The sequence below is a fragment of the Ambystoma mexicanum genome, chromosome 2q (assembly GCF_040938575.1).
Source record: "Ambystoma mexicanum isolate Mex_15411 chromosome 2q, UKY_AmexF1_1, whole genome shotgun sequence".
Classification (NCBI taxonomy): domain Eukaryota; kingdom Metazoa; phylum Chordata; class Amphibia; order Caudata; family Ambystomatidae; genus Ambystoma; species Ambystoma mexicanum.
In genome coordinates this window covers 94,254,695-94,281,161 of record NC_090924.1, presented here as the reverse complement: position 1 = coordinate 94,281,161, position 26,467 = coordinate 94,254,695, and the positions used below count along the sequence as shown (strand labels likewise).

General features: G+C 44.5%; 1 protein-coding gene across 1 annotated transcript in view; it reads right to left on the bottom strand.

Moving 5' to 3' along the window:
* Nucleotides 1–26,467, bottom strand: part of LOC138569187 (ankyrin repeat and fibronectin type-III domain-containing protein 1-like) — a 2,784,778-nt gene that overhangs the window by 2,241,476 nt on the left and 516,835 nt on the right. Inside the window, exon 4 of the mRNA XM_069646931.1 lies at nucleotides 5,687–5,805. Within this exon, the coding sequence (XP_069503032.1) occupies nucleotides 5,687–5,745 (59 nt within the window). The 5' untranslated portion in view covers nucleotides 5,746–5,805. The remainder of the gene's footprint in view (nucleotides 1–5,686; nucleotides 5,806–26,467) is intronic.

Genomic DNA, 26,467 nt, shown 5'->3' with positions numbered 1-26,467 from the left:
ATAATATAACATAAGATGAAGTGCATGATGAATCCATAAAATATCTAAAAATATTAGTAATTTGTTTACAGCTAAACCAAATGAATAACGAATACTCCAGGGGAGAGGTAAAAATGAAAAGCATGCCACTATGTGTCCCAATATGCGCAGGCTCTCACAGTCTCAGAGTGTGTTTCTCACATCTCGTTGCTTTGTGAGACCGCGCATTGGGATTTGTTCCCCAGGACATTTCTGGATTTCTTCCAAATGATGTTTTCTACAGATTTCTGTTCGGAATTTAAGGTATTCTTTCGACTCCCTTTTCTGGGCTCTTTCACTCAATAGTGCACTACATTTCTCCTACTTGGCTAGCACCGTCCTCCCCTTGGCAACTTTGGTATAGACGGCTCCCTCTCCTTTCTTAATAAATGACTCAATGTGACTGAGTCCACTCTGCTATATTCTTGACCAGTTATGCCAGGGTAGGCTGCGTATGACCAGTTATGCCAGGGTAGGCTGCGTATGACCAGTTATGCCAGGGTAGGCTGCGTATCAGTGATAAAATGTGGCACAAAATCACAAATTGCAATTCTTTACTTTTTAGAAAAGTCTGACTGATTATTACCCAAAGGGGAGATTGGGGGAACATGTTTTGCAAATAGGGCATTTGTAAGCGTATTTTCTTGGTGATATTAATGAAAACTAGTGTAACTCATGAAACTGGCACGAACTGTCTACCCAAACACTCCACCGATCTCGCCAAAAAAAAACATATAACCAGTATAAATACATTATTATTATTATTATTATTATTATTATTATTATTATTATTATTGTTATTATTATTATAACCTCACCTTTTATGTAGCACTTCAGCCCAGATTTCTCCCTTTTGTCAGTCCTTTATTGATAGATGGTGAAGCGTAATCCATGTATCAGCCTCGGAACAATGAAAGGCTTAGTTACGACTGTATCTCTGAAGAAAGGGCCCCCCTTGCTGAGCTATCATACCTTCCCATACAGGAGTAAACCCAGGCAGATGTTTCTGTGCAACACAATCAGTCTCCCTCAGGGATAGATGCACATGTTGAATTCATCGAATTCATAGTAACCCTCTTCACTGACAAACTCCAAAACAAGCATAACAAAGCCAATAGTTTGGGCTTTTGTTCAGGCATGTGCCAGGTCTTAATAGCAATATCTGACCATTAATAGAAGCAGCTGCAAAATGGCGAATGTACCCGGGGATATATACCAGTGCCTCACAAAAGCCTATATACAACCCAAAACTGTTGGCATTGTCAATGATTTTAACAGCTTTTCAGATAAGGAAGCAAATACTGCCTATACATCAAGTGGCTGAAGGCACACTTGGTTGGGCCATTTTTATAACACCAGAAGCGCATTTGCAGCTCTGATTAAAGTTTAATGTTACTGCTAAATTAAGCTGACCAAGATCACAGGAGGATGTATTTTGGGAGGGGCACGAATGGCTCAGGGGATTACCATGACCATGGCCAGCCAATGGGTAGGTAAATAACCAAACATCTACAAGTTGTTTACCCCTCCTTATATCCATCTCCCTCCTAGCTCTACTCCAATGCAATAGCTTCGGCTAAACCGCCACCTGATACCTAAAACTAACCAGCGATGTCAAGTTGTCAAAAGGAAGGCGCAAGTGGCTCACCAAGCCTTGCCTGCTCTCTACGCCATGTGGTACTTCGTTTTTCCTTTATAATAAGAAAGCAGACTACAAGATAGAAACGTAACACACGTTCTAGAGCTCTGGAATCAACCGTTTTCCTAACACTCCATGGTAAGTACATGGTGGCATTTTAAAAAGATGCAGTAAGCTATCATATGCCGCATATTTCAACCCAGCCACAGGAGATACCCTCACCTTTTCCATCATAAAGGAAGAAACTAACCTCAGCCTTTGGACGTATTACCCTGTGGCTAGGCCTCTGTTGAGCTGTGTGGGTCCCTGCTGCATTACTGAGTGTGCTTTCGTGCAGGCACTTCAGGTTTGACTGCAACACCCTGTTCCCTTTTGTTACAATCGACCTATGGCTTTGTTGATTGTAATGATTAATAATTGACTAACGGACAATGCCACATCTCGTTCCAGGCATCACCTTGAAGATAATGACTGCCTGTTTTATTTTAAGGTCCGTATTTTTCTTGAAGCACCCCTCTTTGCACACAGGTCAACTGCTTGACGAGGGCAGAGGAATGCCGCGTATTGTCTTTCTTCCCTGAGCTCCAAGCCTCGAGTCTCTTGGAGAAATCACTGTGCCCCTCTCCTCAGCTGCAGTGCTGATCCTTTGGGAAGGGAAGGGCTGCAGGGACCAAGTATCGGCTGCAGCACTGCAGTAAAGCTAGCTGCGGTATTGCCCGGTCGTCACCCTGGTACTGCAGCAAAATGCACACTTCAACAAGGGGGAGCAAGATAAAGAATTGACCCCTCCCACAGAAGACAAATCATCCACAAGATTTGTTGTCACATTATAAACGGTTGGTGTATATTCACCAGCTATGTTCGCTCTCTGTGTATTCATTGGGCGTGAGGGGAGGAGAGAGAAGGCCAGCTCGGCAGTCCCACAACAGTGACCAACTACACACCCACCATCCATTTGGTGAACAACCAAGGAGAGTGCAGCACAATGTTTTCATGTGGCTTGACAGTGAATGCAGCTGTCATCTTGTAAAGGAATGCTTGAGACTCACTGCTATGGGTCAGTTACTAAAGACAGCCAAATGTTTATAATTAACCCAAAAGTGCTTCGAGATGTGAACACGTTACAATCTGGGAACATGTTTTAACAAATACATATTCTATTTGGAATAGTAACATATTTTCAAAATATGACCAAATGTTTTCATAACACGTAATGAAAAAACAAAAACATTATTTTTAAGCCCTACATTTCAAAACAAATGACTTAGTATTGGTGAATAAAGGATTTTCCTCATGAGCTAACAATTAAGTGCAGCTCCAATATTGCCGCCAGCAAGGAAAAGCTCAGACATCAAAGAGTTCCCATTCAGAGAACCTGTGGACTGGGAAAGGCAGGAAGGGGTGGGATTAGCCATAGGCATTAGAAAGGTAATGGGCAAGGAATGGGTGGGGCTTATAACCAAACAACAGTGTTTCCCGCCAAAATGTCACTAGTATGTGTCCCTCTTCAAAAGTCTTTCCCAAAGCCCTTCTCCCTATATATATATATATATATGTCAACAAAAAGAGGAAAATGAACCGCACTCTCCGCAGTCAATTAGAACAGTTGAATGCCCAATTTCCAAACAGAAAAAGCACAGCGCACAACACTAAAAAGGTCACAAAAAATGATTTAATGTTGCACAAAGAAATTGTTTAAAATAAACAAAAAAATACAAAGTATGGCTGGAACAGCAGCAAAAACAGAGGCAGGACGCCTGTCAGAACGGCCCGCAGACAACGCGTTTCACACTCAACTGAGTGGTTGGTTGTATATATACATGAATCAGTATTTGAATGCAAGCGACACATAATAGCCCAAACTGAAAAAAACAATAATCTTTGTTAACCATCTTGTCAAACATAATAGTGAATCTTTTCTCAGGATGTTTTTTATTGCATGAAACACCACTTTTAAAAGACTGTTTCACTTTATAATCTGTTTTTTGCATTCTGTCTGCTTACCCTACTAAGCCCCTTTTGTTAGTAGTTTTTCTTGTACGTTGGGGCCTTCCGATCAAACAATTCTGCCTGATCCGTGTCATACATTCTAATTTGTCCAGCAAAAAGGGTACCAAAATCATAACCTTTGTCAAGGCTACCAACCTATCAAAAACATCAATAATTGCAGAATCTTCCTGATCCCCATAGATTATATATCACAAATTGGTATGTGCATTGACAATTAAGAGCTCATCAGAAGATAATTTTATTTAAGGGAACACAAGTATAGTCAACAAGTGATGCACTAGTACCACATACTCTGCCCGTCATCATCAGTAGAGGCAAGGTATGTACTAGACTTGTCAACGTGTATCTTCTTGTATCTTACTATTTTGGAACAGACCAGGCATTGTGCTTTACATCTGCTAAAAATCAATTAATAAATATTAATGCACATTAACTGATAATCTTTCGTTCCCTTATATCTTCCTCAAATTCCACTAAGAAAAGATGCTGGAGTGATGGAATTTATAATAACAGGAAACATGTTTTGAGATGAAGACCTACCTATAGCTCTTCCAAACCCCTACTCAACTTTAACTACTTTAAAAGAAGCCTTTTAAATCTAGTTCTTCAAACAACCAAGTTTACCAGTGTAGTATTATGCGGAACAGCCTAAAGTTAAGCTTACTAACTGTGAAATCTAGGATCTTGTTTGATCCAACAATGTCCCATTAAAGAAACCATGGAGATTTCCATACAAGGTAGAGACATGATATAATTTTCTTTAGACATGTGTTGGGGAGTCATGTCCATAATACAGCTCCAAGAGTCTTCCATCTTCAGATGGATCAACACTCAAGGAGTATCAGGACAAGATTACAGCCTCCAGCACCTCTTTTGTTTTATTAATGGGTAATCGGCCTAACATACAAATCTAGATACATTTGCCAATGACATTAAGCCGGAAACTGCTAGACTTACCAATACAAACCTAGTAATAATAACACACATCATTTCTTCATAAAGGATGAGCACAATGAAGAAAAGAAATATAGCCTATTTTAAGAGGATATAAGAGGTAGTTATGGAAAAAGTTAAGGTAATATATAAATGTCTCGGAAACAGCTTAATGTCCTGGTTAAAGAAAGTATTTGGTAGGAAATCTATCATATCTAACATATCTGTAGAATACATAAACTCATACCAATAGTTTTGCAGGCCAGGGCATTCAGAGAAAGCAACACAGAAGCTTACATAAGCTTTTGGCAAAACAAAAATGTCAACATTGAGTCCAAGGCAAAAAACGAGTGTCCTATGAATTTATATGTAAATGAGATGTTAGAGTTGCCCTGTGATGTTAGAGTTTTTGGAAAACTATCTTGCGTACATGCCTGTGTAAAAAACTCTTTTAATCTAGTGTTCTCCTGTATCACTTCTTCAATCAGATATTCAGGGCCAAAATGCCTCTGGTGAAGGTGCACTTTAGAAATGTCCTAACATAACATAACACACATAACAGATCCCCCGTGGTCCCAACAGAGAAATGTAATCTTCTTTTAGTTCAATCGGCTGGGAAAAGGAAGTCATCAAATTTTTTGGAAATGAGGAAACCATCTATGATGTTGTGAGAGTAATGCAACTATCAATGAACGCTCCATTTAGTCTGCTTGGGAATTATTATGTGGGTAAAGTGTGAGAATAAATCATTGGTATCACAATGTTTGCATGTAGATACAGACATCTGATATTGTTATATAATGGACTGAATGCCAAAGTAATGGAAATGAAAACTGATGCTGTACAGTTGTGTGCTTATATTCGATCTTCAAGGAGAATTCCTATATGAATAAACAACTAGTCATATGAACCACAGACAAAATAAAACATAAACTGATATGTTTGCAATGTATTTGATGATATAATATGTTATGGTTTTATGATTTCATAATATTTACATATCTTTGGTGTATAAAACACTGTAAACCAAGGAGCATTCCCATGTATACAAATGATCATTCCAATAATTTAAAATACTTAACATACCCAGTTTCTGAAGTATCACTGCAGAGATTGGATAACATGGTCCTATGAATTTCAGACATTGTCTGCAGATCCAAAATCAGACAGCTTGGAAATTGATAGTCCTTCTGCCAATCTTGTTTCTATAAATAGATAAAACACAAATGAATGGTGACAATTGTAATCAAGCCTCCATTGACCACAAATAACATAATTTAAGTATTTTAAGTATTGGATCCGTCTAATGTGCGGAGAAAAAAGTAACTAGTGATTGCGGAGGTATCATTCTTTCAAAAAATTGCGCTTTAGTAAAGAGGAGAACACAGCAGTCAAATAAAGGAGTCGGAGCAAACAAACACGTGATGGAGGAGAAGACTAATTAACATCGAACGGAACTAATGATTTTACCACGTTTTTTCAGGAACAGAGAAAGGGACGTTCCCTTGTAAATTGTTTTGTAAAAATTGTAAATCAATTGAATCAAGTAAAATAAAAACAATTAAAAAAAGAACATAATTGAAGTATTTAAACTAAATGTCATCTACTGAGGGCATTGCTAAGACCTCAGAATAAAGCATTTCACATTATAAGCCTTTTCAGCGTCTCGCCTAATAAAAGGTTTTCTGGATATTTTAAAATGTTTATTTAAGTTTTGATTGGTAAGTCGTCAAATGCTATCCTAAAGCCGATTTAGGGTGGGAAGTTTGAAAAAGGGAGTTTGTAGAGCTCAGAGCTTTGGGGAGGAAGGGAAGATTGGTGAGTGAAGTGGCACAGTTAATCATAGCTATTCTACATAATCGAGGTGTTTTAGTCTTGCTTGGGAGCTCCTGGACATGCACCCACTATACATCCTGTTTTCTTGCCTTACTACAGCAATGGTTGCCTCTCTAGGAAGAGGGATGGTGAAGCCTTCTTCGTGGGACATTTTGCAGAATCTTCCCTCCACAATCCATCTTTCCTGCTTTGTATCCTAGCAACCTCCTTCAAGGATTCACCAGTACTCTGGGACTCCAGTACAATGAACATCTAGCCCATGATTGAGTACTCTGTTGACTGAAGCAATGGACAGCCTTCACATTACTTGAGATATGTTGTTATCATGGCAAAGCACTTTTTTCTGATTTAGAAAGGAACCACTAATCATAGGGTCTTGAGCTATGCAGATATCTTAAACCTATAAGGAGGTGGAGGTATCGCAAATTGAAGATTGTCATGTTTTTGGATTTCCCATCTATGCTTGTGGTAGGCATTCTTGCGCCACTGTCCTCCGGTCTCACTGTCAATGAGATAGCACCATTATTTGAGGTTTCACAGTAGTTCCCCGCTAGACATCAATCACTGTGCCATGTGTTGTATGGTTCTTTGGATCCATGGTTCACTGTGTTCTCGAAACACCTGGTGTTTGGGGCACCCTGGAAAGGAGAAGGGGCCCTTTTACCCCAGGGTCTCTTGTTTATCGTGAGATGGTTGTGTTTTTTCTCAGAGGGCATTCTGGACCTCAATTTGGGCCAGCCTAGAATATTAAAGGTGGTATGCATTAACCTGATTTTCTTTTATTATCATCCATTCGACCTGATAAGCAAGTGAAGACTCTCTGGATTTATAGAGAATCCCTTAAGCATTTTGACCCATGTAAAGCTGGCAGATTCCACAGAACTCCTTGTAAATGCTGTACACCATTAACATAATTTAGGGGGTTGAGGTGGATTAATAATTGCATGAGTTGTGAGATGTCAACACACACAAAGCGGGCACAGATTTCCATCCTTTGTTCGCACATTGCACTATAATCATAAACACAATCAAAATTGCGTGGAGAGGAACAAAAGGCTGATGCCCCCCAGATTCCACAGCATTGCATTTACTGTAATGAGTTAAGTCAAGTGAAACTGTTAATTGAAGCATGTTCACTGTTTAAGTTGATGCAGGGATCTTTCCCATTGGGGAGGGAACATACCATTATGTGACAACTGTATACAACATATATACATATAGCTAAGACTGCCTCCCTGATGATGTGAAGAGCACAGAAACCGGTAGTAGGAGAACACCAGTGGCTGAGCAAGTTAACTGTGCAGGGAACTAGAGTGTGCCTCTCTCTCATGTTAATCATACATATATTACACAGCCACGGCAGTGGCTGTGTAGTTATGGTTAAGTTGCTAATCCCATAGGAAGAGCACTTTTTGGGCGGCTTATAACTTCGCTCTCCCGGGACAAATCTTCACCAAACTTTGCAAAAAAAGTATATGGCCCACTCTGAATTGCGAAGTTTGGTGAGGTTTGGTGAGGTTTGGTCCAGGGGGGGAAAAGTTATAGGGGAGGTCTCAAAATGTATTTTTTCCCATAGATTGAATGGGGAAAAATTTTTGTGCACGCCTATAGCCCAAACCTCTGGATGGATTTTCACCACATTTGTGGCAGGAGCAGCGGCTTGCTCCCGAAAGCATGCTTTTGTAAATTTGGTGAAAATCCGTCCAGTATTTTTGTTTTAAATGATCAAAAAGTAGGTCTAAAGAAATTAGTGATATCTATGTCTGCTCCGTGGACGCACTTCCCTGTTCGCTCTGCGGACAAGACACCGATTGGTTGATTGGCTTGCGTCATGTCCGCGGACATGCGACGTGTACGCTGATTGAATGGTGAAGAGCGTGAAGTGTGTCAGATTGTTCCGATGCGCCCGCCATCTTGGATCTGTGTTTTGCTGTCCACAGACATTGCGGCAAAAACATATTAAAAAACATAACATTGCACTTGTTAAACTTATCAAATAATCTCTCGGGAGGTAAGGGTTGATGAGGATGGGATGGGATATGGCTGCAGGAAGCCAAAAACTTGTGTTTTTTTTACACGAAATTCACACGGTACATTTGGAGGTGTTCCACAATATAATGTGCCTAAAGTTCAGGCGAAAGAGATTGCGTTTTGGCATTCAAGGGATGGAGATGTATAATCATGGAATTGTCGACTTGCAAATATAGATTGTTGCTTTTGTAGTCTGCAGCCTCAAATTTATCTTGTGGTATTACAGAGTAATACTACATTTCGAATGCCTGTTACTCTATATTGTTTATATTGGTTGCCGAATATTTATTAATATTAAATAGAAGCAATTTCGGGTTATTTTGCACTCTTAATTAAAACGTTTGATGTTTATGAATTGATGTGCTGGTGGTACAACAAGAGTGCGGCAAATAAAGGACTAATGTGTCTGTGTTAAAATGTAATTAAAATAATAATGGAGTCAGACTGGCGCCTCATAGAGTCTGGCATCTGAGGCAGCCACGTGCAGTGTCTGATGCAAAGAGTGGCCCTGCACGTGTATGAGAATAACAGTTGTCATGGATGCGGTGAGCAAGTTGTTGCAAAGTGAGAATGTATTTTGATTCTGAGTGAAGGTCACCAGCTTTGAATTTTTGGTTGCGAGCTAAGGAAGCCCACGCATGGGACACACAGTATAAGGTTCAATTGTTTTTTGACCTTGAGAGAAAGGGACCATTCCGTAAGGAATGCAATGAGAGGAGGTTTGTAATAATGAAGATTTGATAAGGTTATGCATTCCAAAAGTGTGTAAGGAACATGTAAATTCAGGTTATGAAGAATCTTTGGTGCGAACGCAGTGAGCTTTACGGTCTGACTTATCCCAAGAGAATGGAAATGGTGAATATAATGTAAGTTTGATTTTCGACGATTGTATAACGGAACAAGTATTACCTTATTATTATCTGTAGATTATTTTTGGGTTATTTTCTATTGTCTGTTCTGTGTTGCTTATTGCAATGAATCGCAAGTACTATCTTTGTATGTAGATGTCTTTTTGATGTGGTTATGGGGAGTGCAGCATTGAGGTGCTTGTAGACCACCACTAGGTTCACCCAGGTTCAACGCCAATATTTCATTAAAATTTCATGTATGACTATATCTAATTGTGTATCAGTTTCCACGTTGTTTTCTCTTTGTTGAGATTGTTTGATGTCTGTGCTAATCATTACAGATTCCAGATGCCAACTGGCGGCTTCCTCAATCGGCAGCTGAATGTAGCTGTCAATGCCTGGATGACAGTGACTCTTTTTTGGGACGATCAGCCAGGGCCCATATGCCCTTACGCTGTACTAGCCATTAGGAGTAACATAACATCCTTTACGGTGGTCTAGCCCCAAGTTGATACAGAAGCACTGGAATTCACTGTGCGACCCAAGCGGTTCTTTTGCCATAAAAACAAACACGTTGTGTACACAAAAAGAACAATGTGTGCCTCGCGATAAACATTTTGGATCGCGAGCGAAGAAACAAATTTGCAATTTGATTGAATATGGAAATAGTCGGATGTTCTCGGAGCGTTTCTTGTGAAATAAAAGTACATTACAAATTGTACAGTGTAATTGTTTTCTTTTAAAGTACGGTTTAATATTGCAAATTGTGACGTGCTGTGTTGTTAGTCGATGTGTGTTGATTTTCGGGTTCTGCGTCAAGTCACGTAGGAGATTATGGGCGCGTTTGGCTACGCTGACAAGGAACGTCACTGAGAAAGGTGTAGAATATCACTAGGTTTGGTGTGTGAGGTTCAGGGGAGGGGCATATGATTTAGTGACGTCAGGGCAGTTTACCTTAGGCAGATGCAGCAATGGATACGAATAGAAGAAGATGGACACGCCCTGCTTCCAGATTTCGTATGTTTTTAAAAGAGGAAAAGTGAGGTAAGGTGAATTGGAAATGTTTGTGATAGATCAACGTATGTATACAAATACATGGCCGAACCCTCGGGACAATAATATTTTCTGAGCATTGCACTTGTGAAACTTATGAAATAATGTCTGGGAAGGTGAGGGGTGATGAAGATGGGTGGGATATTTCTGACATGATTTCGAATGAGTTGGTTTGGTGGGATTTTGTGCAGAGGGGGTAGCTTATATGACGATTGTATGTGCATTCTCTTGACACTTTTGCAAAAATAAAACGTGGGTGGATTTCCAGCAAAGGTGCGTAAGGCGCATTGGGAAGGATCTACAAGCATGGTTTTGCAAATGTGGCAGTGTTTTCTTATTTGACAAGTGTCATAATGTAGTTAAAAAAAATAGCGGTATAGCTTTAGTGACTGAGGGGTAGCTTATGACGATGGGCAGTGGCCAGAATGTCCAGTTCATGATATAAGGTAATGACCAGAAGGGACAAAACATAGGATTAAAGTGGCCATGTCCACCTGGGACTGGCTTCGTGGTAAAGTTATTCAAAATTGGGATAGATTTGAAAAGGAAGAAAAATGTGCTTGTGGTAATATGGTCATAAGGTTCTCTTTTTGCCTTCTGCAGGCTGCCATGGAAAGCGAAGAGGGGCCCTGTATGGAACCCCTGCCTTCCCTTTCCATGGTGGCCATCTTGGAAAAGGATTTTCCTTCCTATACCGGGATGCCACAGGCGCCCCGGTGTAGGACGAAAAATGCTCTTTTTTAGTTACACGGGTTCCCGCTTTGGGATCCTAGGCTGCTAATGGCCTTCATGCCCCATTACAGGGGCTGGAATGGGGGGATAATGGTCCAGAGACCTTGTTATCCACCCTCGCTTCGCTTGGGCTGATAACCAGTCCCTGGAACGGAGGATGAATGCCCCAATATTGCCATTAGCATAACACAAAATGTAAATGGAAATGTTGGAAAATCTTATTGAGTCTATGTACTTTACAGAGAAATATAAAGTAGATGGAGTCTATACATTTTTTTTTTAGTTAGTTCTATTTTTTAACTGTGAAAGCTGGTTCCTAAAGGAACATTTCTTTTGCTGTTTTTAAATGTATTTTTTTTTTTTGGCAGGAGAGCTAAGAATGAAAGGTGGGGAGGGAAATGAGGGAAGAGTGTAAAATTAGCCCAACTCGTGATCAGGAGGCCTGGTAGAAGAACTCGAAGAGTAGCCGTTGAGTTCTTCCTACAACTTTGTCCCTTTGTATTTCCAAAATAAACTACAAAGGAACCAATTAGTCGAAAGATGGATCTACTGCAGCAGCTGGAGATGGACACAGACACCGTGGAGTGTAGACAAGGCAGCCGATTTGGGAACACTGCAGTGGGTGTTGATGTACATGGAGAATGTGGCTGTAGAAGGTAAGGTCGTATATCAGAAGATTTCAAAACATAGAGCGTGAGAGACCAGTTCAGGAAGTGACAATAAATGACAATAAGGAAATGTGTATGATGAACAAATAACAGACATAGAGAGACTTACCAAAGGGCAGACACTGGGATGGCACTACTGAGAAAACTCTGCAAACCCAACTTATCCCTGACTCACGACGAAATGAGGACGCCTAGACGGGATTTGGCAGTCGCTAGTCCACAGACTACCCCGATGAAACGAGGACGCCTAACGATCTGAGCGCAAGGTGTCAGTCTCTAGTTTGTGCGCTATTCTCTTGGATATGCAGATTCACTCAGGTAAGGTGATGATGATGCCACAGTGTAGAGAATCAGTTTGTTGTTCCTTTTGACCGGCATGATGAATCCGAAATGTTAAAGAAGGATGAATTCCACTTTGTGGCAAGGCAGGTCAAAGAGTGTTCTGGGGTTCGGCAGTGTGCGAACAGTAGAGGCAGAACAGAACAGCAGGCAAAGCAGGTCAAACAATGTTTCGGGGTTCAGAAGCGTGTGGACAGTATAGGCAGAACAGAACAACAGGCAATGCAGGTCAAACAGCGTTCCGGAGTTCGGCAACGTAAAAGCAGTTTAGGAGGTGACAAACAGTAGGCAAAGGCAGGTCAAATAGCGTTCCGGGGTTCGGCAACATGTAAACAATCCAAGTGCAGATAAACAAGGAAACAAGGCATTTCAAGAAACACAGACTGCGGTCAAAGGCCAAAAAATGAACAGGCGCAGCCAAAGGGGGACAAGACATGGGAACGAGAGCTTGCTGTGATTCAGACAAAAATCAGAAGCAGCGAGTACGGCTACCCGGAAGCGTTAAAACGGGTAGCCGCAACCTCGTTTGGCTCCTCCTCCTCCCTACAGCGCAGTAGTCTTGCTTGTGCAGAGGACGCCATAGTCGCCATGGCAACATGGCAGCACGGGTTTGGAAAAGGCATTTTGGCTTTTTAACAGAGGAACAGAGTTTCCTTGAAACGTGCAAGGCCCGTTGTCGAACACTTAGGGCTGGATGTTTTGTGGTAATCTTGACAGTTCCCCACCTCAACGAAGGCCTCCCTCTCCCGGACCGGAAATCTGCAACCAACTGGGGAGCATGTATATTCACAGCAGGCTCCCAGGTCCTGTCCTCTGGACCGTAACCGTTCCAATCCACTAAGTAAAGACGATTCCCTCTACGAACTTTAGCATCCAGGATGTGGCTCACTTCATATTCATCACATCCTTGAACGTTAACCGGAGAGGGGTGCAGAGGCAACCTAGTGGAGGGAAGACAAGGTTTCAACAAAGAAACATGAAACACGGGATGGGTATGCCAACTATCTGGCAGATCCAGACGCACTGCAACCGGATTGATGATAGCAGTAACCAGATAGGGGCCAACAAAACATGGCAAAAGGAAACGACAACCTGGAATACGAAGATTCCTAGTTGCCAACCAGACCTTGGTACCCACCCTATATTCGGGCGCTGGGAGTCTGTGAGTGTCGGCTTGAGCCTTTTGTTGTAACTTAGCCTTCCGCAAATGCGAAGAAACCTCATCTTGTATTTTAGCCAAATCCTGTACGCAGGCCCCGGCCGCAGGTCTAGAGGGTGACAGGATTGGCTGCATGGGCAGGGTGCGAGGATGACGTCCATACATAGCAAAAAAGGGTCATGTTCCAGTAGAAGAGTGCACTGAGTTATAGTATGCAAACTCTGCCATATCCAACAAGGGCAACCAAGATTATTGGTGTTGCAAGGTAAGACATCGAAGATATTGTTCTAGAGTGGCATTCAACCTTTTGGTTTGCCCATCCGTCTGGGGATGATATGCAGTGGAAAAACGTTCTTCAATACCCAAGGAGGCTGTAAGAGCTCGCCAGAAACGAGACGTGAATTATGATCCACGATCCATTACAATCACACAAGGAAGACCAAATAATCTGCAAACATGGTGCAAGAATAGTTTAGCCAAAGCAGGTGCCGTAGGAAGCCCTTTGCAGGGCACAAAAAGGGCCAATTTCGTGAAGTAGTCAATAATGACCCAAATATCATGGCCTCAATCACATGGCAATTCGACAATGAAGTCCATCGAGATCATGACCCATGGTTCTCCAGGAGTCGGCAATGGTTGTATTAGGCCAATAGGTTTGGTTGGAATACTCTTGCATTGAGCGCAAACGGCACAAGTAGCTACATATTCCAGAACGTCCTTAGACATTGTTGGCCACCAAGACCAGCGTCGTAATAACTCCAACGTTTTACGACTGCCAGGATAAGCTGAGAATTTGGTCTCATGACACCAGCGCATAGCCGTGGTACGAGTTTCTGAGTCAGGGAGGTACACCATTCCATCATGGTAAGGAATACCATGAACCACAGTCAGATTCAGTTCCTGGATAACTTGCGGACTAGAGTTAGCCCATTGTATTAGGGCTAATTGTAAGGGTTTTTGTATTCCACAAGCACATGCTACCTGAGCAGGCAGAAGAACAGTTTGTTCATCCCCTGACGATGGAGAAACACCATGTAACCTGGAAAGAGCATCTGCTTTAGAGTGTCGGGAACCGGGTCTGTAGGTGATTTGAAAATGATACATGGAGAAAAACTCACGGGCATGTCTGCCGGCAGCGCATTTTACCGACTGCAGTGCCAAGAGGTTACGGTGAACTGTGAAAACCTGAACTGGTAGAGCAGTCCCCAAGAGATGGTGACGCCATACGAGGAAAGCATCCCTAATGGCCAAGAGCTCCTTTTCTGTAATAGTATAGTTTGCCTCGTAAGTGGTGAGTTTCCTGGAATTAAAGGCTACCGGATGTAGCTGCCCACTATCTTTGCATTCCTGTGAAAGGATGGCCCCGACCGCAATGTCCGAGGCGTCAGACTCTACCACGAATGGTAGGTCTGGATTAGGATGCATTAAAACAGGAGCAGAGGTGAACGGGGACTTTAGACGGTCAAATGCCATCTGGGCTGCCGGATTCCAACGGAAGGTTTGTTTAGAACTGGTCAAAGATGTAAGGGGAGCAGCGATACTGGAAAAGGATTTTATGAAACGCCGGTAGAAATTTGAAAACCCCAGGAAGGATTGTAATTGTTTAAGTGTAGAAGGTACCAGCCATTCCAAAACCGCCTTGACCTTGGTGTCATTCATTTGTACGACGTTGTCTGTGATGTTATAACCCAAAAACTCAATGGAGGTAGCATGAAACACACATTTCTCTAACTTTGCATTCAACTGATTGTCTCTTAGTCGCTGGAGGACCACAGATACATGTTTAATGTGGGTCTGGTACGATGGAGAATAGATGAGAATGTCATCTAGATATACCACCACATAAGTGTCCAACATGTCCCGAAAGACATCATTGATAAAATGCTGAAAGGTAGCAGGGGCATTGCATAGCCCAAAGGGCATAACACAATACTCATAGAGACCATATTTTGTCTTGAATGCAGTCTTCCATTCATCCCCTGAACGCATTCTCACAAGATTGTATGCACCTCTTAGATCCAATTTTGTGAATATCTTGGAACTGCCTAATTGGTCTAAGAGTACCGAAATCAATGGTACTGGGTACTGATTTCGGACCGTGACTGCGTTCAATTCCCGGGAATCAATACAGGGGCGAAGATCCCCTTCTTTCTTTGGTACAAAGAACATAGGCGAAGCCGCAGGAGACCGAGATGGACGGATAAAGCCCCTACTGAGGGCCTTATCTATATATTCCTTTAAGATAACATCCTCTTTGGTGGTTAAGGAATATACTCTTCCATTAGGTATTTTAGCTCCAGGTATTAAATCAATAGGGCAGTCATAGGGCCGGTGGGGTGGTAGAACCTCGGCTCCTTTGGCATCGAAGACATCCTGATAAGCCAAATGTTCGTGAGGCAAAGACATAACAACAAGAGCACCCACCGCAGATGCAACGTCCATGAGAGCTCGACAAGGACCTTCCTTAGACATTTGGTGTATTTTACAAAGGTTTTCACAGTGCTTAGAGTTAAAAGTAACCTTCCCTTCGTTCCAGTCAACAGTCGGGTTATGTGTTCTGAGCCAAGGTAAACCAAGAATGATTCTGAACTGTGGTGCTGTGATAACATCAAAGGTGATGGTTTCAACGTGACCTGTGAGTGTGGTCATAACCAAGGGCACCGTTTGTTCAGTGACTAAGCGGACAATAATGAGGTACCATCTACGGAATTCACAACCTCTGGGTGGATTTTGGCCACAAAGGTTACGCCTTTCTCACAAGCGTAAGCAAGATCAATATAGTTTCCAGTGGCTCCAGAGTACAGAATCGGTTCACCAAGCCAAGAAGAACCCGACACGGGTTGGAAACAGGCATTGAGCGTGATTGGAGAGTACATCATGGAGTCCTGAGACACTGGACTCAGTAGGGGGACCCCATCTGCTACCGAGTCAGTGCGTTTCCCGACCTCTTGGGTTTCTTTGGGCAAGCCTTCAAAAGATGGTCGGGGGACCCGCAATAGAAACAGAGATTGTTCAAACGTCTCCTTTCTCTTTCCATGAATGTTAAAGGACCCCGCACGGCACCAATTTGCATAGGCTCAGGTGCATTAGAGGATGCAAGAGAAGGGATGACCAACACAGGCATTGTGCCCCTTTTTTCACCCACTCTTTCTGCGCTTCAAGCATCTATCTGAAGGACGAGGTCTACCAATTCATGGAAGGCCGTAGGTACCACTGGAACCGTGGCAAGGATGTCTTTGATATTATCCGATAAACCCTTATAGAACAATGAGGCCTTCTTGTCCTCAGGCCAGCCTGTTTCAGCAACCAGTTGGTTGAACTTAGCTATATACGATAACAAAGACGAGTCCCCTTGTTGAATAGCCAGGAGTTCTAATTCGGTGGTTTGGGTTCTATAATGAGTATCAAATACCTGACCCATTGCCTCCAGCAAGGCATCACAATCAAAGAGTAGTGGGCTACCGGCCTCCAATAGAGGGTAAGCCCATGTGGCTGAGGTACCGGCTAAATGTGACAATACAAAGGCTGCCTTTGTAGCCGAGTCAGGAAAGGCCGTGGGGCGACACAAAAAATGCAGGCAGCATTGATTTAAGAAAGTCCGATAAACTTTAGGGTCGCCATGAAATCGTTCAGGAGGAGTTAAGGGGAAATGTGTGGCCATGATCACCGAAGGCTGTACGGCTGGCTGAGGATTCGGAGAGGCAGAACGGGAAGCTGGTGCCGGTGGGGGCACTGACGCCATGGGTGGGGCACGTGCTTGTAGTTCGTCAATCCTTGCTTGAGTGGCATTATGAGCATTCGTCATATCGGTCCTCAATTCAGCCATCAGTTGCATAAGATTAACCAAAGTATCATTGACATCCATCTTTCTATATTTAAGGCTTCTGATTATGTCAAGTTAGTCCAACCTCGTGATCAGGAGGCCTGGTAGAAGAACTCGAAGAGTAGCCGTTGAGTTCTTCCTACCAATGTGTCCCTTTGTATTTCCGAAATAAACTACAAAGGAACCAATTAGTCAAAAGATGGATCTACGGCAGCAGCTGGAGATGGACACATACACCGTGGAGTGTAGACAAGGCAGCCGATCTGGGAACACTGCAGTGGGTGTTGATTTACATGGAGAATGTGGCTGTAGAAGGTAAGGTCGTATATGAGAAGATTTCAAAACATAGAGCGTGAGAGACAAGTTCAGGAAGTGACAATAAATGACAATAAGGAAATGTGTATGATGAACAAATAACAAACATAGAGAGACTTACCAATGGGCAGACACTGGGAAGGCACTGCTGAGAAAACTCTGCAAACCCAACCTATCGATGACTCACGACGAAACAAGGATGCCTAGACGGGATTTGGCAGTCTCTAGTTCACAGACTACCCCAACGAAACGAGGACGCCTAACGATCTGAGCGCAAGGTATCAGTCTCTAGTTCGTGCGCTATTCTCTTGGGTATGCAGATTCACTCAGGTAAGGTGATGATGATGCCACAGTGTAGAGAATCAGGTTGTTGTTCCTCTTGACCCGGCGTGATGAATCCGAAATATTAAAGAAAGATGAATTCCACAATGTGGCAAGGCAGGTCAAAGAGTGTTCTGGGGTTCGGCAGTGTGCGAACAGTAGAGGCAGAACAGAACAGCAGGCAAGGCAGGTCAAACAATGTTCCGGGGTTCGGCAGCGTGCATACAGTATAGGCAGAACAGAACAACAGGCAAGGCAGGTCAAACAGGGTTCCGGAGTTCGGCAACGTGAAAGCAGTTCAGGAGGTGACAAACAGTAGACAAAGGCAGTTCAAATAGCGTTCCGGGGTTCGGCAACATGTAAACAATCCAAGTGCAGATAAACAAGGAAACAAGGCGTTTCAAGAAACACAGACAGCGGTCAAAAGCCAAAAAATTAACAGGCGCAGCCAAAGGGGGACAAGACATGGGAACGAGAGCTTGCTGTGATTCAGACGGAAATCAGAAGCAGCGAGTACGGCTACCCGGAAGCGTTATAACGGGTAGCCGTGACCTCATATGGCTCCTCCTCCTCCCTACAGTACGGTAGTCTTGCTTGTGGAGAGGATGCCATAGTCGCCGTGACAATATGGCAGCACGGGTTTGGAAAAGGCATTTTGGCTTTTTAACAGAGGAACGGAGTTTCCTTGAAACGTGCAAGGCACATTGTCGAACACTTAGGGCTGGATGTTTTGTGGTAATCTTGACAAAGAGGCACCAAACACTAATATGGAGGGGCAGGTGGACAGGAGAAAATGTTGAGTGTATGTTATTTCTAAGGTAGGGGGCAGTGTTTGTTGTGCTCCTTGATTACAGCAGTGGTGGTGTCTCTTGGGGAGGAGGGATGGCCTTAGATGATGCCATTTTAAGATAAATAGCAGTTTTGCTAAAAGTATGTACTGTGTACTAGATTGTTAATCGATGAGTACAAATAGGTGTTGGAGCTGTGCAAGGGAAATGTTCAAGTTGAAAGTTCCTAGATAAGTAGAAAATGCATTGCCAAACTGTCCACAAAGCACAGATCTTATTGTGAAGTGTGTACAGGTTCTCGGACACGTCATCATGCTGTGATGTCATCATTGATGTCCTGGGTGTTAGTCTTAGCAGTGCACGGTGGTGGCAGAAGTTATGGTTGCTTACCTTACCATAACTGGCGAATTTCAGGGGGTTTTCGGTTTTACTTGCAACCATAACGTCCCTTTAACAAAGTTTTTTTACTGAATTTCATATGTGTTTAGTATCGCAACTTAACCATAACGTCCCTTTAACAAAGTTTTTTTACTCAATATATATATATATATATATATATATATACAACTATATATGACATGCATGTAAAAGTGCAGCAGGATGCATTGCACCAGAGAACCGTTGTTTAGATTTAAAATTGACAAGTCTGTCCACCCAAAGAAGAGTAAATGAAACCCCAAAAATTGTGGGATATTCGGAATACCCATATTCCACCCATATACTGCACTGCATACAGCAGCAAAGAAATGTTTATATTGGAAAATGCATGTCTCCTAGAACTTTTAAGGAGCAAATATCATTGTAAATAAACTTGAAAAAACTGAATTAACTTTAAACGTCCTGTGTGTGTGCACAGTGTGTGGGACTGTGAAATGGTTCTGTTTCTTACATGATATATTGCATAATGAATATATCCCCAAGAAGTCCCCTCTGCCCTGCAAATCTACCATTCACAGATCCTTGTTGCACCCTATATTCGAGGCATCTGTTTGGAATAGCTTTTGTCAGTGGCAACATTAAATTAAAAACCTCTATCAGCAGAGACCACTGATAGTGTAATGAGGAGATTATGTTGTGCTTTGTTAAATCTTTCCGTGTTAATGCCTTTTAATGCTTTCATGTGCTATTTCATCCTTTTTTGTACCTGACACCATTACTATTATAGTGGGTTTAAAACATGCAAGACAACAATCCATCTACTTTTATTGGGAAAGAATGAGCCATTTCAATTAGCATGTCACACGCGACATAGCACCACCTAGTAGCTACCCTTGCCATATCATCTCTGTTTGCGAGCCATAGAGCAAAGCACTGTGGGTATCCAAAATGACTGAAGGCTCACATTTTTGCACCATAAAAGATACTTATTGGGCTTCATTACGAGGTTGGCGCTAAAAAGCAGCCATTAACGGCATGCCATCAATAACATGTCCGTCTTGGGCCGAACCCGCTAACAGCGGGTGATTAAGAGTGCATGAGTACGCGCACCCCTATATGCCAGTAACGGCCGTACCGGCATACCAGTAACGACCCTCAAACCCCCATATAGCGGCATCAATGAATGCGCACATAACGACTCCAGCCTCGGCAACCCCCAAATAGCGGTACCGGTATTAACACAGTGCTAAGAACGGGCCCGTTATTACAGACCCGGAAGTAACATCATCGCGCCGGAATGCGAAATGCTTAGGCGGCCATCTTTAAAAACACAATCCATTGCCATCCTCCACATACAGGACTTTCACCACCAGAACACCTAGTACACTACGGACAAAATGGCTAAGTCTACCCAGAAAGGCACTGCCCGCCTGCGTAAACCATGGTTCAAGGATGAGGAGCTGAACATGTTAGCTGACACCCTAGTGGCGAATGCTGATGTGGTGTTCTGCAGCGACCTCAGGCGTCCAGCCCAGCTGAAGAAGAAGGCCATCTGGGAAGAAGTTGCCCGGAAAGCAAGTGCAGTCGGCACCACCGCACGCACAGTGCGCGATTGCAAAAATAGATGGGATGACCTCAGGCTGAGAGTACGGAACATCTTGTCGGCCAATCGGAGCCAGGGGCTGGCATAGGTGGAGGACCTCACTCACCAGTGAAATTGGCCAGATGGGAGGAGACTTGCAGCTCAGTCATAGATGTGGAGTCTATTGAAGGAGTCGGTGGAGCTGAGTGTGGCGTGCCAACACCGGCAGATGAAGTTGAGTGTCTCTACAAACACACGACAACTATTCATCACCATTGACCTCCAAATGTGACAGCAACGCCAGCCAATAAATGGCCCATCATGCACACCTACACATATCCATATACACATGCTGGGCCCACCACTATCACATCCCAATGCATGCTGCATGCTGCATGCTGCGCCCATACACGAATACACACCTGACACACAAATTACCTGTACGTGTCACACAGCACGTCACTCCCAACACACATCAAGGCCCAACAGCAGCCACCATGGTGTACATGTGAAAACCTGCATGATTCCAAACAGCACCCCCCCACCTTCTATGTACCCAGTCCGCTGCAAAGCCAGGCATGCAACTGATCACATGGCGCCACCTGCACAAAGACAAATGCATGCATGATGCAAGCACCACCATCACTGACTCCCTGCCACTCTCTGTCCCCCACAGGTACAGATGCAGACAGAGATGAAGCACAGGGAAGTGAACAGGGAAGGGCACAATGCACAACACCAGCCAAAAGGGCAAGGAGGCAAGGTGATGGTACCGGACCATCTACATCAAGTGGACCAAGGATGGGCCAAGCAGCACGCGGGACAGCAACCAGTGCCCTACCAGCCACACTGCAAGCCACACAGGACTAGCAGACACCTGCCCCTGCACCTCTGGACACACAATTGACACAGGCCGAGGACACATCTGGCATGGACGATGGCACACAGTCTACTGCTAAAAGCACAATTGGGCAGATGGCTGCATCGGCACAGCATAGTGTCGACGAGGAAGCTGACCCTGACAATGATGGTAAAGCAGGACTCGTCCACTCAGAGCCTGTAGGTCGAACACCAAGCCCGCAGGTCACCCCACAGGACACACCTCGCCGGGATTCATCCGAACAGGGCAGCCATGGTGAGTGGTCTCCGGCATTGCATAGCCCCATATTGCATGCAGTACCACCAAATAACCCACCAACCACCACCCACACAGCCATACGGGACCTTGAGGGATGTCTGTCCAGGATGGAGGGCCGGCAGGAGGAGATGCAAGGCTATGTGAAGCAGTACCTTGTTGAAGGGGAGAAAACACGTTGTGTCATCCATGACAGCACTGCAGCCGTAATCCAGGCCATCAACTCAAGTGCACAGCAAGTGTGCAATGGCTTCAATGCCTTGGGACAGATCCTCACCAGGATTGCTGACAGCATGGAGCAGCGGCAATCGCCGGCTTTGGGGTCACAACCATCTGGCTCATCCAGATCAACCACGGGAGCGAGTTCGAGGCAGACCAGCCCCGTGCACAGGTCACTGCAAAATGCACGGTGCTCAGATGTCCAACCCCCACCTCCGAAGGGGGCTCCACAGTAGCAGTGCCACCCTGCAGATTCTCTTTACGAATACATGCAGACACATGTTGTGCCATTGTTGACTTTGGGTGTTAGGGGGAGGGTGGAGGGTGGTGATGGGTGTAGTACTGGGGGTCTTGGGGGGTGTGAGGGTAGCGTGGGGTGTGTGGGGTTAGGGGGAGGGCTGTTGGGAGCAGGGATTGTTGAATCATGTTGTTGAAAAATCTCACTGGTGTGTACAAAACATCACATGAGTGGACATTGCTAATTTGTTGTTTGTCAATGTATTGCTTCATAGTGAACTGTGCCCATATACCCATACACCCAATGCCCACAGTTCCCAATACATGGCACCCTCTGCATCCAAGTACATCAGAAAGATTGGTCTATGACCAATTGCCGCACTTTGCGACCCTCACGTGTATCGCGTCCTGGCCTATGTGTCACGGCTATTCGCTTTACCCACAGTGTGATGCCTGACTTCAACATGGCGGGTTGCACTGACATGCCTGATTCCAACATGGCGGGCCTCGCGGACCGCTACAGTGTGTGTAGCAGTCTAGTCGTTGCGCCCCATCATGCTTTGCGATGTTTCCGGGATGGAACGCCGACGGCTTATCAACCTGCACATCCCGGACAAGGACGCGTTGCTACTCTCCAAGGAGCTGGCGAACGCTACGTGAGTTCGTGTTAGGGAATCTCTTACTCCCTCTCTTCAGACTTGCCTTTGTTAATTTCTAATAATTATGACTGCGCTCCTTTGATCCTTACAGAACCTTGTTGTTGATGTGTGTTTGTTGTTTAGGACGTCTCGGTGCCTTTCAGTCTCGTGGGTTCTCTGAGCTTTTCTAAGCTACTCGCCTTTGAAGAATGTGTTTCCTGCCACCGTATCCTACCGGCTTGGTTCCCTTGTGGTAGGCACTTGTTTAGTTTGGAGCATTGAGAGGGGTTTTGGTCTCTTTACCTGTGGATTCTTAGTTTAGTTTTTATTTATAACACATATCCACCACCCTTTGACTTCATTCCTTCTGGACATCCGTTACCCCTAAATATTGAGAGGGTTTCTGGTCATTCTCGGTAAGATTGCCTTCAAGTCTTCTCCTTGATTATAGGTGGCTCCTAGTTTTCATTTCATTTGTTTGTTTACCATTCTTGTGCCTTGCTCTGCTTTGTCTAGCGTGCCCAGTCTCTTAGTCCATCCCTGGTCTTCTACTATTCTCGTTGCAAGGCCGTGTTACCAACTGATCCTTTGGTAAGATTCCTGCTTCAGGGGTTATCTATCTGATTTCTAGGCAGCTTTAAGACTAATCACTCTGTCTCTCTATCTTTCATCAGCCGGCCTGGCATTACTGCTCTGGCCCCGATCTTCTAAAGACACGACCAGTCATCTCCAAAACTCCCGGGATAGCGTAACCTACATCCACGGGACTTCTCAAGGAGTCTACGTTCCCTAGCAGCTCCACAGGGTTTTATTCCCCAAGAGGGTTTCCCTGGGAACCTTCCTCTGCCCTGGCCTTTGTGCCGGTTCACTGGGAGTTTCTCGGGGGGAATTCTAATTGTCATCGGAAGATCGAAATAGACATCAATCTCCACCTGGATATTCGTTGTCTTCTAATCCTCATCAATCCTTGTTCCATTTCCCAGGTGAGAGACCTTTTTGTTTCTATGTAATCCTCACACGGGGTCGCTCTGAATGAGATACAGTGAAGTTTTGTTTAAAGTCATAACACTATGTCCTACATATGCTCCATGTCAGGTGGCAGGGGTACATTCCGCCGGATGCAGCATTGCACATACCATGATGATCTTGCCCACCTTCTCAGGCCCGTATAGGAGTGCCCCTTCCGACCTGCTGATGCAGCGGAACTGTGCCTTCAAAAGGCCAAACGTTTGCTCAATAACCACACGCGTTCATGTATGTGCACGATTGACGTCCTCCTCGTGCCAGTTCCGTGGATTCCTGACAGGGGTGAGTAGCCACGCCTTCAGAGGATATCCAGCATCACCTACATGGAAGCAAAAGGGGGTATGTGTAAGGATAATGCTCAGTTGTCATGTGTGCTCAGCCTGTACATCTTTCAAGTTCATATGCACTATCCCGTTAATGGCAGCCACATCCACATGACTATCAGCCCTGTACAGTGCATGCCAATCTATGGTGCGAGCCTTGGGTGACATACATGGCCTAGGGTCCTAGACATTTCAAACACCATGCCCCCCAATGCATTTTGACTAGGGCCATTTTGTACGCACATGTGAGGGCTGTGTGGCAGCGGATTACTCAAGTACTTTCATCCCTCTCCTCCCGTGGCCTAGGGGGCATTCCCCTTGCATATGCATGTAGCCCCCCCATTCCCCTCCTCCCATGGCCCACGGGGCATTCCCCTTGCATATGTATGTAGCCCCCATCTCCCTCCTCCCATTGCCCAGGGGGCAGCCTCACCCAACAGCCAACCACTTTGTACGACGCCTCCTTCCATGTAGCGGGGTAGTGAGGAGTTCCGCAGCACCATGGCATCACGCGTGGATTCTGGGTATCTGGTACAGCAATGTGTTATCTGACTGGCATCACACACCATCTGCACATTGATGGAGTGGTATAGCTTCCGATTGCGCACAACATGTGGGACTAACAACTCTACGTGGGTGCAGTAGAGGGCACCAATTACATTGGGCATGCCTGCCAGTGCATGGAATGCTATTTTGGTGGCATTTATCTCCTGTGGTGTCCGTGGTAGGGATATGTAGGTACTTGCCTGCTTCAATAGTGCATCCAGCACTTGGTTTAACACAACAGAGAAGCATGATTGCGACATGCCATGCATTTGTCCCACTGTGTGTTGGTAAGTGCCTGTGGCCAGGAAGTGGACCACAGATGCCACCTTCAGCAGAGAGGGGATGGCTTTGTGGATGTTAATCAGGTTGTCCAAGTCTTCCTGTATTAATTCCAGCCGGTACAGGGTGTGGATCTGTGCTGGGGTTAAGTCAAATGGATTGGCCCTTATACGTGGAATTGATGGCTGTCTGCGGGGAACAACTACCTGCACTGGTGGAATTTGCTGGGCCAGTCTCACCCTCCTTCTCCTCCTGCGTCTCCTCTGTGTTGCCTGTTGTACTGCCTGCTCAAGGAGTAGCAGTGCAGGCATGTCCACCAGCCCCAGTATGGCAAGTGCAAGTGGTAGCATTTTGGTTTGGAAAGGGGTGTGGTGTGTGGGTGTGCTCCTTTTGTGCTGGCCCTGACTCCATTACCTCCACCTGTGCTGATTGTGTGCACCTGTGGCACTTGGTTACACAGCAGTTTGATGTTAACGGGTGGTCCGCGATATTGCCAGCATCATGGTGGCCCTTCTTACCGGCATCTAGATGCCAGTATGTACATGTCCGTGCAACTCGTGGTGTCCTCCTCGTTGCGGGATGCCGGTATTACAGGCACATCACCCGCGCGTGCGCCCGCATGCTGGTACGGTGGTGCACAGCCACAGCGGGTCCTTGTCGATGCCGGTGGGATCGGAGTCTAGGATCATAATACTATGGACCGGTATTGTAGGCCGGTATTGTCTTATTGGCTCCGTTATTGCCGGACCGCCAACCGCGTAATGAGACCCATTGTCTTATAAAGCAGCCTTATTTTCACTGGTTATGCAAATTAACTGTAACGCATACAATTTTGTTCCATATGAGATGACTGTCATTGTTTTATAGAGCAAACAGCTAGCACTCAACGATGTGATGCAACAACTACATATGTTTTTCACCGTAGTGCATTTAACATCCTTGTGTTTGGAATACTGAGGAATGATTTGCAGACATCGTCATTATTATGGTTTTAAAAGAAAACACAACAAAACTGAACCTGTCCACCTGCAATGCCTTGTTAGCTGCCCCAGAGCAATGCAAGAAGGGTTAAAATTCATGTTAAAAGACTCACACAATTTTCTTATAGTGCCGCTTTTAGATACTGCAATAAGTCAGTGATTTATCCTAACACTCAGTTTTCTTTTCATCTGCGCTGTGGGGTACATTTACCAGCCCAACATAAATCCCTGCATCACAAAACTGCATGTTAGCAGTTACAAAAATAATGGCTGCGCTGTGTCTGCTGAGCAAATATTCCCCAACATCACCAAAACTGCATTTTTAGCGATTACAGAAATAATGGCTGGGCTGTCTCTGCTGAGCATATATGGGGGCGAGATGAAGGATAGACATCCCCAGAATGGCTGCGTTTTTTTTCTCATGTGAACCCAAAGAGAAGGATTCCAAGGCAGAATGGCTCAGCACTGCTATGCTGTCAGCTCAAAACTTAAAACTGAAAAAGAGAATGTTCTGTGTTTAAAATTACCTTGCACTGGTGCTATTTCCATCTTTAAACATTAACAGTTTGGTTCTAGTGAAACACAGCCATGCCCATCTATATTCAGGATGA